This window comes from Meleagris gallopavo, chromosome 7 (assembly GCF_905368555.1).
Source record: "Meleagris gallopavo chromosome 7, MGAL_WU_HG_1.1, whole genome shotgun sequence".
Taxonomy (NCBI): domain Eukaryota; kingdom Metazoa; phylum Chordata; class Aves; order Galliformes; family Phasianidae; genus Meleagris; species Meleagris gallopavo.
In genome coordinates this window covers 11,411,101-11,426,727 of record NC_139410.1, presented here as the reverse complement: position 1 = coordinate 11,426,727, position 15,627 = coordinate 11,411,101, and the positions used below count along the sequence as shown (strand labels likewise).

Here is a 15,627-nt window from a genome sequence, read left to right as displayed (position 1 = left end):
TGATAAAGGAACACGACTGCCTTGGCCAGAGATTATCTGCAGTCTCACCTACACAAGAGCAAATAGCAGTATCTCTTGGTATTTACTGCATCCTTTAGGAATAGAGTGTGAGTAATCTAGCTTTATGCAACTGTGTTGCAATATATTAAAAAGAAAAACTTCAGTCCTCTGCACACAGGTAAAGCCAATATCTTCTGTTCCATTAATCAAGCTCAGCTATTAATCATGGTAATCACTAGCACTTACTGTTTGGAAAACTGCAGTCATTAAGTCTGGGTATCTACAAAGTCAATTTGCTGCAATGCCTTCTCATCTTCAGCAGTCTGTGAGAGCTTCCTGAACAACACCTATTCCATCAAGACAGCACAGTTACTGACTCTAATATTACTCTGGACTCTCTTCACTGTGACTGGCCTTTGAACAATGACTGTGTGATATCTAACACCTGCCAACCCATTTGTGCCTTTCTATCCAATATATCATACTTTCCCCACTCTGGCAATTATGGTGGTCTCCAGGTTGCATCGATGCTGGCCTGACAGCACCCAAAAAAAGCCTCAGAAGGATATTACTTCCTCCTTGCTGACATGGAATTAAAGAGAAAAGTCACAACACTGAAGACCTCTCACCCCTAAACTGGAAGGGTGAAAGAAGCTTCACGCTTCCATACTGTGATATCAAACGTGTTTATCCTGCATTAAACACTTTATGTTTAGAATAAACCAACTAGAAGAGCAGCGCAGCGGTCCGGGCAGAAGGAGGCTATTGCAGGCTGCTTCTGGAGTCCCCAGCAGCTGTGCATCGCTGCCCTCTCCTGGACTGACTGCGCCTGCACCAACACAGAACCCGGGCTGCCAAAGCCCAGCCGGGTAGGTGTTTTCTTTAGGCTCTGGAGGAATATGATTGCCCACTTATTAAGCGTTGCCTTGATAGCTTCAGTAACCTCACTGAGCACCACAGAGATGGCTGAGCTCCTGCTAACTAGATAAGGGCTTGATGAAATATAATTAAACATAAGATGGGTAGCGCTCACTAGGATGAGGAGTCGACAAGTCAAAAAATCCAAGAGATAAAATGGTTATCAAGTGAACTAAATTTGCTCAAAACAAAACAAAAACCAAACACAGTCATGTTTCAGGATGTTACCTTATGCTTCCAAGCCTCCTTGAGTGCTTTGGGAAATTGCCCTCTGCTGTGCATGAGTACACAGTGTGCCTGCATGCATCTGTGTGCTTGGGCACATCCTCTTCTCTGACCATCCGAACCCCTGCACACAGCAATACTTTGCCATATTGCTTAGTTTATTTCTACACTTCCTGCTCACATAAGGGCTCTTCAGGGTACAAATCCTGCCAACTTCCTTTCCTGATCTTCCATTCCAGCTGATGTTTTCTGTGGATGCTTGGTGAGGTGTTCTTCAGCCCCCAGCAGCAAACAAAGTGTTCTTTCAGCCTACTGCAGATGCTTGCCATGCTGAAGCACTTCTGGGATGCCTTTGGTTCACCAGGCTGGTATGCCCTCCATTACCTCCAAGAAGACCTTAACAAGTCCGAGATGTACACATCTTCCAATGCTTCAAACACACAACACAGCTGTTTGCTGAGCTGTCTCCCAGGAATGCAAGGAGATGCCTGCTGCAGGCTCCCCTTGACTGTATGCACTGAGCCCAGCCTTGCAGCTTCCCTCCAGCTCATTGACTGCTGCTGACTGAGCCTGAAACAGGAAGAGGGCACAAACCTGATTTAAGAATATGCTTCTTAGCTCAGAGAGCTCTCTCTCAATGTATGCTCCAGATAAGCTTTGTCCTTTCTCGTAGCTGAAGTCTGGCTAGCTGGGAAGGACAGCATTGCATCTGCACCACAGGGAACAGACTGAACACAGAGATGCAGCACATCAGGATGTCTCCACCTGTCTACAAGACTGATGTTCAGTTGAAGTCACTATGTCAGGTGTAGCCTGAAAGATGCACTGCAAAATATTACAATTTCTCATATATTACTAGAAATATGAGGGCTTATTTCCTCACAAGGAGCTGTGAAGATAAATCCAGCCATGACAGAGAGGTGTTCAGACACTGAAGAAACTGAGGAGATAACATTTTGTTGTCTGAGTGTCCCTGAAAGCCAGATGTGTAATTTCCTAGGTGGATAAACTCAGCCCTTGTTTTGCAGCTGATGGAAAAAGGTGCATTATAGCTATCAGTGACATTTCCCATCTGTGTTGCCTCAGGAACTGTCCAAGATACCATGTCTCACTGACTGCATAAACCAAGAGCTCCCTCTAGCATCACAAGAGAAATAATGCAGTGAGGCAGTGCTAAATGAAGAGAAAAACTTTGTAAAGAATATCAGAAAAATACTGGAATTCTGCTTTTCTTCACTTTTGACAAAAGTATATCCTAGGAGTCACTTGTGTGCACATAGTTAAGCATAGACATCTTAAGAATTAAAAGGCAAACATATGTACAGGGTAGGAAAACGCAGGATCTTTTTTACACGCTTACTCATAAATCACAGGTGCATTTGCACACAGCCATCCTGGTCATTAGTTTTCTCAAGGCAAGTGCAGACAACTTTAGTCAACAGTTTCTATGGAGGGAGACTGCTGTGACCATTGCAAATGTAACCACTGTTACCAAGAAAGACATAAAAGAGGAGAACAGAAAAAAATGAACTTAAATAACAGGGGATGAAATAATCCTGTAGGGCATCTCAGATCACAATATTCAGGTTGATCCTTATACTGTTTTTCTAACCATTACTTTCATTTTATAGCATTTGAAAGCAGAACATAAGGCCTTCTTAGCTGTACAAAAGCTCATTCAGGAGTACCTAAATAGTCTGTCTTGAGTGACATATATGAGTGAGTCTGTGACTAATTTATAACACAGTTTTCAATGACTGATTGGTACAGAAGATGCATGAGAAGGAAACAACCATGCTAAATACCAAAAGCTCTTCCAACACACAAGTGAGTAGATGAAACTTCAAGGAAGCGACTACTTTTGTAAAACAGCTGTACACACTATAAACAGTTTAAGGGTCTTTTTTTGTAAACTACAAGAGCTGTCACATCACTTGCACATTACCAAATTGCTCAAAATGATTTTGTACAATTGTAAGTATTATCAATAAATAACTGACAAAAAATAACCACCCGTACGTATAACTATGCATGTGTGCACTGTGTGAGGCTATACTTTTTTTTTTTTTGCAGACTCCAAAAGTACAGCCACTTCCTAAAATTTGCTATTTGTCTAATGTATACAGAGGAGCCTACTGCTGAAAGAGCTCACAATAACTTGAGAAGAAACTACTAATGTGGTCTACCAGAGTGCACCCGTCCTCGCCCAAACCACACCACACTCCCTTTCAAATCCTGGTGGCCTGAATGGCCAGCACCGCCCAAGGCCTAGTACTAGAGAACAGACAGACTGGGATAAAATATATTCAAACAGTCTGAAGGAAGACTGGGAAAGCACTTCTCCCTCAGCTGGATGATGAGGGAATTGTATCAGCTGCTAACACTAAGCTTTCACCTCTGCTTTCTTTCAGATTTGCTCCTGGAAGTCTTTTGCGCTAATACGAAGACAGAACATAATTCTGGCTCATGACCATCTTCATTTCCTTCCTTGTTCTCTCACCTGCTGAATATGGGGATGGCGGCTGTGTTCCCTGCCAACAATCAACAGCTCTGCAGCTGTTTTCCAAACAGCAGCACCTTCAGCCTGTTTCATTTGCTTGCCCCTATAGATGAGGAAAAAGAAAATAACACAACACAGACCTTCCAGGGAAAGAATGAGGCCTAAAAACCCCTACTTATTATTAAGTCACTTACCTACTGCTACAAAAAATAAAAATAATTAAAAAAAAAAAAAGACTTAAAAAAATCAGCAGAAATGTTTCAGAGCATTTTGGATGCCTAGCTCTGTGCTAGTCCCCCAGTTCTGTCTGACACTGCTTGCCCTTGTGTATGATCATGGCTTAAATGCAGATTAGAATTTCAAACTGTGAATTAGCAATGAGGATACACCAGCCAAAATAAAGATAATCTGCTGTTCTCATGCATTATATCAGATCACCAAGTCAAGCAAATACAGATAAAAACAGGGAAAAGAATTATATATGTGTAATTGAATTATAAATTACAATATATAATACATAATTTTATGCAATTATTATATATACATATGTATATACGTGTAGATCATATATATAATACACAAATAGACAGATACACACAATCTGTTAAGCCTATTTCTGTGTTTAAGCAAAACAGTTACTGGGGAATCTCCTCTTTGTATCATCCATCAGTATATCAGCTAGCAAGGCACTGAAGAATGAACATAATTTTAGGCACACAATAAATAAGAAGCATCATTGACTCATAGCACTTAAGTATACTACATTTGTGTATGTCAGTCAAAGCTCTTTGGAAACCTAGCTGATCTTTACCTTCGGGGCATAATATTTCTTTCTTTCTTTTTTTTTTTTTTAAATTAAATTTTTATTTATTTATTTATTTTTTAAGTCCAGAGGTGACTTTAGCATTTTCTGGAAATCCTGTGCACTTCAAATTAAGTAAGGCTCTTTAGTTTTCTCTACTGAAAGCCCTTTCTGTTGCAGTAAGGACGCATAGCCTATAGTGACTTAAAACAGTCACTTTTGTGCTAAAAACTACTGTCAAAGAAACAGGAATTCAGACATCACAAAAGCAAAACACAAATGAAAGACAAATTTAGAACAACTTAAGTTTCTCTCTAGTGTCTTTTGATAATTACCATTGTTATTTGAAAACAAATTATTCCTGTTAGCAAATAGATGAAATATATCTTGTCATGAAGAACTTGTATATTGTGCTCTAATGTGAAAACTACCAACCGGATAAAAGAGATTCCACAGGTGTGCAAAGCAGTTGAACACTAAATAAAAGCAGGACAAAGCCAAGAGAAACCAAATCCACCACGTATTTGTATTTTATGAAGTGCTTTATTTACCATTTCTTTCTGCAATATCTTAATCACTACTTTTGTTTGTAATCTCAGAATAAATGCCATCATGAGAAGTGTTAGTCTTTGGTCAACATTTGGAAGACCTTACCTTAGTAATGAGTATAATGCTGACTGACTGCAATATGTGTGTGTGTGTGTGTGTGTGTGTGTGTGTGTGTGTTATTTATCACCTATCCATAGCAAAACAGTTCCATTTTGCAGCTGTTAGCTAATCTCACTAGTGATAATGCTGATCATTTTGCAAAGAAGTTCATACATCTGAAAGAGACTTTTTTCATAGATTGAGCTTTCTGAAAAAAAAAAAAAAAAAAAAAAAAAAAAGAAATTTATATAAAGTTCTCTATGAAAATGTTACCCTTTTTTTTTTTTTACTGTTTGCAGCTGATAAACCTAGGCCATGGCAACTGAATGTGGTCAGCTGGGTTCCAGGGTAGTGTTTGTAGCTGCTTTTCAAATGACAGGTGCCATAGTTTAATGACCCAAACTACAGTATTCTAAGCTAAGTCACTCTGTCTGGTTTAAGTTCAGAATTTTTTTTTTTATATTTCGGTGCAAAAGACTTTTGGTAGATGGGGAACATGCATAACCTTCTATACTTCCAGAGCAGTGGGTGCCTAATTATCCCCAGCTGACCCTGAGTTAAAATATGGAGAAATACCTTCCCTTTGATAGTACCTCAGGAGACAAAATAATTAGTTTATACATTTCTATCAATGTAGATAGGAAAATTTAAGAAATAATTATACATTAAGAGTAAAAAAATAATCAATAGTTAATTATATTGGAAGACATTATTTGAAGTTACAGTGACAGTGCAATCCTTTTTGAAGCTCCTTCTTTAATTTATTAGCTAAGAAGTCATCTTTGTCCACCACAGATAGCTTTACATCCTTTATACAGACAGCTCTAATAATTTGCCACATTCCTTTTAACAGAGAATCTTCCTTTCATGGTGAGACAAGAAGAAAGGGGAAGAAAAGAAAGATTAATTTAGTTAATGATAGGAAGTTATCAATTGATTTTCTGTTACAAAGAGTGCCCCTACCAGAAATCAGCAAGTGAATCATCCCACCTAATATCCAGCCTACACACCCTTAGTGGAAAGCACCAGGTGTTTTTGGTAGGCGATATAAAAACCCATATACAAAACTTACATTCCAAGGAAGTTCCCTTCTCATTTCAACAGGAAATTACTCTCTGAAAAGCATTGGGATATAAGTCTCATCTCCAGGCTCTGCTTATTTCTTTTCCAGTGCATGGCCTAACAGTACTTAGACCAAAGAAGCCACTCACCCCAAGCTTTATTCCCTTCTGAAGCATAAATATAACACTCTGAAGATGCTGCTGCCATCCTCATCATCAGCAAGAGCAACACTACCAGAATAGATGAAGGAGAATGTACTGCAGCAGTGTAATTTTCCCAGAATGCCTCCCCTACATTTAAATCTGTAAAACACAAATATCATTTATATTCTCCAGCAGAAATGTAATAGGCTAGACCAGTTCCTTAGTTGATACCACAACTGAGATCTACTACAGTAAAATGGTGAACAAGCAGAAATTGGAAGGTCCAGCCAGAACCTTTAGAACATTTAGAACTACAAGCCCCAGTTTAAACACCATGCACTCCTTTCTACATATAGAACAATTTTTTAAAAAGTAAAATATGATCAATTTTGTGCCTTGCTTAAAGGACTCAAAGTAATATTTGCTTGCAACAATCAAAGAGATTACTATTTGCCATTATGACTTGAGATCAAATACAAGTTTTCAGTAAGTACTTGTGGGATTACCCAGAAGGCCCTGTTAACCAGGTAAGAATTTACTCCAGAGAAGCAGTTGCCAAGAAGAAACACTTTCATTAGTCCCATCCATCTGGACAGTTTAGACATCACTCATAGTCCATTATTTCCTAGATTAAGGAATACTGTGAGGTTCATACCTCAGACGATGGAGAAGCTATGATAGGTAGCATTGTCCACTTAGCCACTCTTCCACCTCCCCCCTCCCTCAACAGGACAGGCATGAAAACAGGCTGAAAAAGCCCAGCGATTCAAAGATAGGGAGATCACTTACCATTTAAAGTCGTAAGCAAAACAGACTCAACTTGGGGAAAATCAATTTAATTTATTGCCAGTTAAAATAGATTTGGATAGTGAGAAATAAATGTCAATTAATGCAATACCTTCCCCCTCACCATGCACTTTTAAAACTTGTAGAGCCCTCATTCCTCAGATTATCTCTTCTCAGTAGGAAGTCAAGCAGTTCCCACCTTCTCCTTCCACATACAAAAACTCAAATGCAGTAGCAGCTTTGTCAACAATTAAGAAAGACAGATGTTATACCAGCTTGCAATCAGAAAATAACTATCACACCGAAGATAAAGCAAATATATGTGGTTACTGTTCTAGCTTTTACTACATGCGAGCTCACAGCATAAATAGCAGTAAGATCAGCTATAAACAATTGCTTACTATAAAAATGTTTACCATTCAAAGTGAATCACTTCAGCCAGAAGAAACTGCAATCCTGAGCTGCATCTTTGATAGCCTTCTATCTCCTGCAAGCAGCTTTGTACAAACTTTACTTCCTCTTCTGCTTTCAATCTGGCTTCTTGCTGGTTTTAACTGGAGTACTCTCAAAGTTAAGCAATCCTAAGAAAACATCCGACAACTAGTGAACTAAGAGATAAAAGTAGGAGACAAGGAGGAAGCACCTGCACTCTTCAGAAAACTGGAGTGTCATTTGTAAGAAATACATAATTAATTTCTAATTTTTCACTCTCTCACTTAATTTTAGCTTTAAAAGAAATATCTAAGAAATGGTTACATTTATCTCTGAAAGAACAGCACCTCAGTAAAGTAGAACTGATTTTTACAATAATTCTTCAGGAAATAAAAAATGGACACTCAGATCTACAATAGAAAGTAGGCAAGATTTCTGACCAATTAGCAAGCCCACTGTTAAACTTTAAGGGTAGGTATTTTCTTCTTCTTGTGGAGAGAGGGCTGGTGATGAAGAAGTTCAAGATCTGACCAGTATTTTTCCTCATGTTGTTTATAAAAAAGGGTACACTGTGAGGAGCAAGGATGCTTGCTTTTAACATTACACTCTTTGATTACTTATTCTTTCTGTCAGCTCCCATTCCTAACACAGCTTAAATACAGCATGTTTGAGTGTGGCTGTCCTACATGCTGTCAGTTCACTCAGCATGCAGCATGGACACTGTCCATCATGTTTTCATACAAGTTTACTTCCATTTCCCCTCATGGTGGAAAACAGAATTCCACAAGGAGATAAAAATGAGGAGCTCCACAGTCAATGAGAACACAAATGCAGCTGACATTCTTGAGAGTTGGGGAAAAAAAAAAAAGATTTATTCTGCTCAAGAAGTTCTGCAGGATACGCCTCGGAGTTAGTACCTAGCTCAGTTAGGCCACAAATTTCAATGACCAAATTCAGTTAAAGGCTTTCTCTTCTTTCTCTTTTTCTTGAGACCTGACCATTTGTGATATCACTGGTTTCACTAATATAATAACATAATTTAATATAAATTCTAAGTGCAAAGAAAATTTGTTTTAAAATTTAACCATCTCTAGACTTGATGTGACTCAGTCATTCATAAACAAACTATAGTTCACAGATGTTGTCACTGATGTGCTGTTAGGTGACAGGTCAGATAACGCAAATGTAAAGGAGGTACTCTCTTGTGATGGGGAAGGAGGTAAAGGTAAGGATTCTGATGTCATTCATTTCCATCCCCTCTCCACTGTGTGTTTGGCTCTACAACTGCTGTGCTTTTTTTTGTGCATACTCTAAACACACTGACTGTACATGGGGCTGCACTTCTCTCTCTCCCACTGATTTCCCCTGACACACAGAGCTCTGTTTCCGTCTCTCCTTCCGCCACTTGACTGTCCTGATTACATTTTAAATAATATGTAGAGGCAGACTATTCTACAAAGAGTAGAAGCAAAGTCCCAGATCTTTGCTGGAACCACTGAATACAAAATTTAAACTAAGAACAGACGTGAAATATTGATAACAATTGAATGTTACTCATGCTCTATCGGCACTGTGATGCTGCAGAAAACTGAGTGTATTATAAAAATAACCAAATGGCAGATCCAATAATATGCAAATGTTTGCTTTCCATTTCCTTCACACTGAGGACACAAAACTCAATACTTACAAATAACCATACTACAAAAAGATTTTCATCCTTAACAATCTCTACTAGAAAAATGAGAAGGAAGAGCAAGAAACCTAATTTGTTTTGAGCAAACACGTTCTTGATGGAACAGAGAGTCATTAAGAAAAGCCAGCACATTACTAAGTGAACCACACTGCAGATTGCTAAGAACGATAGTAGTAAAAATATGAATTTCAGTTATCTACATAAAGGGCCTGACTATATGCTCCCTAAAATACATGCATCATTTAACTATAGACAAGCATAACTAAAACTGTATTAGTCAACTACACACAAGCTTCTCAATGTTTTTAGTTTCTTTAATATATATAAATCCATGTGCATTTATCAATTAAAACCTCAGTATGGAAAAAAGTTTTCTCAAGTTGTCACATACATTCCCTTTGCAAGGTTTTCTCTATCTGGTAGAGAGTAGTGGACCACTGATTAGGTTTTACTGCTGCAGCACCCAATGCACTTAATTTTCTAGACAGGGAAGACCCCTTAGGATAGGAACACTTAGTACTTGATGTCAGAAAGCTTTCAAGGATTTTTAACCTCTTTCTGTACTAGAATGTGGATGTGACCCTATATGGCAAACACCTACTAATACCTCCTATAATAAAATACTACTGTTATTCTAATTCCTTTGAAGACTCCTCAGAAAACACATCAAATCACTTTAAAAAATAAACATGTAATTTGTTAGATGGGTTACAAATGGAATGATGGTAAGACGCAACATTTAGCTCTAGAAAACCAACCCACCCACACTCCTGTCATGTGATACAATTTTTGCCTTCCCTTTCTTCTCACAAATCATACCTTAGTTGATGCTTGTTGGATAGACCTGCTGGATAGCTTCTGACCTAAAAAAACAACACAGTGTGTTTTATATGTGCCTTTTTCATCCACTAATGGGTTGTATAGATATTATTATCATGGATGGAACAGGTTCACATGTTTACTCATAAGAAAGCTTGCTTGGCTGGGAAAGGTAGACCTTCTCAGTGTTCCATGAAGAATAGTGCCTTTTCAAAGCCTCACCTTCAGCTATATTGCACTTCCTATCCCAGATTCCTTCTACCTAATCTAAGAACACATCTGTTTGAACAGGTGTAAGGGAGCATATTGCCAACAGCAAACTCAATTGAACAGCCAGCTACTATCCACACCAAAATGGATGATAAGTCACCAACAAAGCAAGGATAAAAAAAAATAAAGGAATACATGAACTTAGAATCCAAGGGAGACAATAAAAAACTGACAGAAGCAAACCTCATCAGTATTTACTTGTGAAGTCATTAATTACTTTCAACAACATAATGATGAAACAGGGCAGAGGACTTGGATGGGAGCCCTAATAAATGTGAGGAGAGGTTTGGTTGGAGTGTATTTGAGGTAGACAGGGCAGCAGTCAGAGGGATGAGGGGAGCATCAGGTTAATTCAGTTGGGAAGAAAAGGCATTTTCCCTGGTAACATGTAAAGAAGAGGAGGCATCTCCTGGGTTTAAACCCTAAGATGTGTTTCTTCATCAGACTAGGAGAAGATATTTAATTGCCTTTGGTACTCACCGATACTTAAGCAGCTCTGTTGGTTCATGATGACAAGACAGGCTTTTTCTTTCATATGTGTATATCTTCCCCATGAACTCAGCCCTCCCTCACCCTACTGCCCCAAAAACTGGAGCTGCATTGAACCTTTGTGATGGGCTTGCAAACCCTTTCCAGGGCCAGGAGCTCCCTCCAGCTTAGCCCTCCCCACAGGGACCACTCCTTTCACTCCTGCAGGACTTTCTTCATTCTATCAAGTCTCCCTGGACTTGTCCTGCTTGTTCTCATTACTACACAGTGAACCACTGCCCTTGTAACTCTTGTATTTCTCCCCATGAATACCCACAATCACAACATAGACCACTTGTTTAAAGAGAAAGTAGTTTACATTTCAATAGAAGTACTATACATTAAATTACTATATAAATATATATATATATACATACATATACAGACATTTGTGGCTCTAAATTTTGTATAAGCTGCAACAATCTTCATACCACATAAGCAAATTTGGGGTTTGAACAGTGCAAAAAGAAACAAACCTGTGCACTCATTAACACTATTGGTTTCCATCCAAGAGGATGCCATTCTGGGTAAGGGCTATAGATATGTGCCTTTTTTGTGTCTTTTCTATGCTTTTGCAAAAGACTTTTTTGCATGCATATACATAAGCACAGCCCTTCTTGTAAAGCCAACCAACCACCAATACAGCAACAAAGAATTTGCTCATTTACAGTGCCATGGAAGCTCAGGATTTCTATGTTTGCAAAACGAACACTTGAACATAACAATCACAAGAAAACAAAGTAAACATCAGAAAAACATTTGCAAATTCAACTTAACGCCACAACCAACTACTGTGCACCAAGCTACACAGCTTTTTCAGAAAAACAAACAAAAAACAACCTTGAGTATTCTATTCAAACAAATTGAAGTGCATTGAAAGTGCTTTTGTTTACCTGTAATTTTTTTCCTGTAAATTTTAAGTGGACATTAGTGAACTAAGTTGTTTATCTGAATACAGATGCTTGAATGTGTGATTGGCCCGTGTTCTCCATCAGCAACACGCACAAAGCAAGAGTAAACATACCTTTCAAACAGGAAACAAACTTAAAAGACAACTCAGTACTAAACTGGAATGCGCATTTGGAAGATGAAGTGGAATTCTGTGAAAGTGAAGGAAACTATTGACCAAAGCATTTCAAACAAAGTTTTCCTAGGAACAGAATTGCCTCTTCATCCCCAGCTTTTGCACAGTCTACATCATCTTCAAATTTCTCCCAACCTTTTCTTCTGTTGTTTTCAAGTTATCATGCAAATCAGGCTCAACTATAGAAATAATTTCATGGCCCATAATTCAAAACAAATTACAAGATTTCCACAAGCTATGAACACTAAACAAAAAATAGAAGTACCTTCTGAAACATTCAGCACAGGATTAGCTTGTAGCTACTGGTAGGAAGAACTATGCCAATTAAAAAATAAATCTGCTGATGAGAGAACTAAAGCAAGAACCATTAGAAATAAAACTTCTTTCCTCAAGTTTTTACACCGGCCATAAGCGCATTGATTCCTTCGAAAAGAAACAAATAAACCAACCAAAACTGAAATAACCTATTGCTGGTTAGCTGTAACTTATTTTGAGAATAAGCACTTTCAAAAATGAGAAAGCATTCTTAAAGAGGAAAATAAATATAACAAGGGAAAAAAATTCTTAAAGTGGAGAAAGGCAATATACTTTGGAATGTATTAATTTAAGAAAAACAGATGGTGGTGGAATCACTGAGTAGTGTGGAATAAGGTAGCCATCCTGGTATATAACAACTGAATTTGAAAATGTGACTACTGCCTCCAGAACGCTGAGTGCAGCAGAGAACATCCATTCTGCACATACTTTCACAATTAACAGGAAAAAAAAAAAACCACCACCACCAAAAGGGTGAATCTCACAGGATTTACCTACCCAGAAATGAGTAAGGAATACCACAAAACAAGTCCGTGTAGAAACAAGTATCATAGACTCCAAACATCTGAAGATTCTCTATGCACTTGCATGATGAAACACTGGCTCTTAGTATTTATCATCTGTTGGCAAGTTCAGATTTAAGCTAATCCATAAACATTAACCTTAACATGAACAGTATTAACAGCAATACTTAATCAACCTCACAGAAGTCAGTACATGTTTATGTTAAGATTACAGCATAACTATCTAACAGATGCTGCTTACAGAGGTATTAGGAATCCAATTTCAACCTGCGACTTTCCAAAGTTTTAGCTTTTAACACAGAAAAGAAAGTTAAAAATCAGTTTTAAATGGCCACTATTCAAATGAGGTTTATGAATACCTTGAATGCATACTAATAAATGTAATAATTTCAAAACGTTAATCTTTATGTTCATATATATACACACAATATTCCTAACATTTTCTCTCAGTAAGTCAACTTCTTTTTTTTATTGCTTTTTAGAGTGGAAAAGAGAAAGTCTTCTGCCTGCAGTCTTGTACAGCATGCAGAAAAATATCTAATTCTATGATCAGTTTCTTAAACAATTCAAAAGGAACTGCTGGTACTGCTGTACACAAAATATTTTAGATGCTACTTTAAAAATTCAACGTCCGAAAAACCAATGCCACTGTTTAACTTGATACCTATGTTGACATCAGTTTCATTTCACTTACTGCTTTAAATAGATTCCTTTTTTTTGTTGCTGTTGTTAAAGAAACTTATCTATCACAGATCATGCAATTCAATTTCTGTCACTTATTATGACTTCGGCTTAAGTGCTGCCAAAAGGTACTACTCAACCATACTCAGTTTTATGAAACTTCCTGGTAACTCTTTTAAGTACTTCAGATCAGTTCAGTCCTGGAAGATGCTATTACTGAAAAAAAAAAAACAACAAGTTTGTTTCCTGAATGTTATGGTGACAGAACATATTGCTTAGATTTATATTACTTGCTTTGCTCTCTTGGGCCTCTCTGTTAGTAATGTATACGTAAGCCTCACAATCATGAACAGCAGCAAGTTAAGATATCAACTCATAAATATAATTTAAGTACATAAAGCAAAAGGTAGAGAAGCTGAAACTGCAGCATCAATTTTTCTTTCTTTTTTTAAAAAACAAACAAACAAAGACTACTTTTAGATGTAACAACCAACTATTGCTACAGTACCACTGCAAAGGCTGCAAGTGGCAACACAGATGTGGCACTTAGGTACATGATTTAGTGGTGATAAGTTGATGATTGGATTTGATGATCTTAGAGGACTTCTCCAACCTTAATGATTCTATGATTATAAAGCTAGAACAAGTTTAAAGACATCATAAGCTGAAAACATTCATTGTTACAATTCACAGATGTTTCTTCATCATACAACTAAGTTCACCTGGCATCCTCACCTTTCTTCTCTCCTTGATCCTCACACCACTAACATGATCAGGTCAAAGCTGCATTTTCTTAAGCATCCATGTCCTTCATCACGTAGAAATGTAGCCTATTAGACCTTTGTTTTGTCACAACACTATTGTGTTCATGAACTTTGTTGTTGGATTCCAGAGTCTGGGAGCTGGCAGATTCTGTGGACTGCGTAGCGCTGTAACAGTTCATGGTCTCAAGGAAAAAAGCAAATCAAGCATTTTAATCCACATTCAAAACTAACAGTGGAAGACCTTCAGAAATGCCGACCAAAATGCACCATTTGGATAGCATTCAAATTATTCAAAACATAAAATAGAAGAGAGAAGTGTTGTTTCACCTGGTAAGTGAATAGATTTGGAATTGGCAGTGAGTCACATCAGTTGTAAATCAAAATAGTTGTCTGTCAGAACTATTGTAAAATACGCTCAGTCTGAATGTCACAGTACCATTTAAAAATAATGGCATTATTTTAAGAGTACCTGCCTTTCTTCCCAAGGCATTTAGAGTCCTCTGATTTGAAAAATCCTTACAGCCTTCACAGATTTAAACAGAGGAGGATCTCTGGTCTCTGATTTTATCTGGCTCCACAGACAGTGCTTTTTCTCTTGGCTCTTGTTTAACTTGGCTCATACAGATACCAGCCTCTGTATTATCTTCATCTTAAAACAGAACGAAACAAAACATTAAAATCCAAATACCACTGATAACACTTCAGCTCCAACAACTGTATGCATTTAAAAGAAGACGACACATTGTTGCTTACCAAATAAACAATAAAATATGTTGATTTAAAGAATGACCTAAACTTCAGGCATGATTGGCCACTGTTCAGTGACTGCGCGTATGTTCTCATCGGGAAATAGCTTATTCTTAAGCTACCACTTTAGATAAGAGAAAGGCTAGAAAATACAAAATAACTTCAACTAAGTGCATGTATACACACGGGGGAAAAGCATCTTGAAATAATCACTGACTGAACTGGTGAGTGTTTCATCCAAATCAGCTCTGTAACATTAATTCCTCCTCAATACAGATTTGTTTTTGTCCTCCCGATTTTCAGACAAAGAAATCTGGACTCTGTAACAGAAAAGAGGAGGATTGGTGCATTTTATGAGCAAGTCTTCCACCTATCTTAGGAAAGGCACAAATATCCTCACAATTTCCAAATCCAGATGGTGATGACAGTTTAAGATCTTGAGCAGAAGTAAAAGGAAATCCAAGACAAACAGCGAGTGCAGTTCCTGCAGTTCTATGATTTAAATTTGGCTAAATTTTTGTATGTAAACTAGTATTTAAAAATGTATATTAAATATTAACTATTATTTGAAAGGCATCTACAACTTGATTGCACAAATGGGCTAAACAACTGAGTGAAGGAGGTATATTCGACAGCCTCTCTTAAATAACCTTTACCCAGAAGGAAAAGTTTCTCAGCAGAAGAGT

The 15,627-nt window shown here is 37.7% G+C and overlaps 1 protein-coding gene across 7 annotated transcripts in view; it reads right to left on the bottom strand.

Annotated features, from left to right (window-relative positions):
* Positions 1-5,308: 5,308 nt before the first annotated feature.
* Positions 5,309-15,627, bottom strand: part of CARF (calcium responsive transcription factor) — a 35,873-nt gene continuing 25,554 nt past the window's right edge. For 3 of the 7 annotated variants that reach the window (XM_003207476.4, XM_085227719.1, XM_085227717.1), the window contains exon 14: positions 5,309-14,843. In XM_003207476.4, coding sequence (XP_003207524.2) covers positions 14,728-14,843 — 116 coding nt within the window. In that variant the 3' untranslated portion in view covers positions 5,309-14,727. Of the gene's footprint in view, positions 15,262-15,627 lie in introns of all 7 variants that reach the window. The other 4 variants (XR_014884286.1, XR_014884287.1, XR_014884285.1 and 1 more) reach the window with 4 other exon arrangements.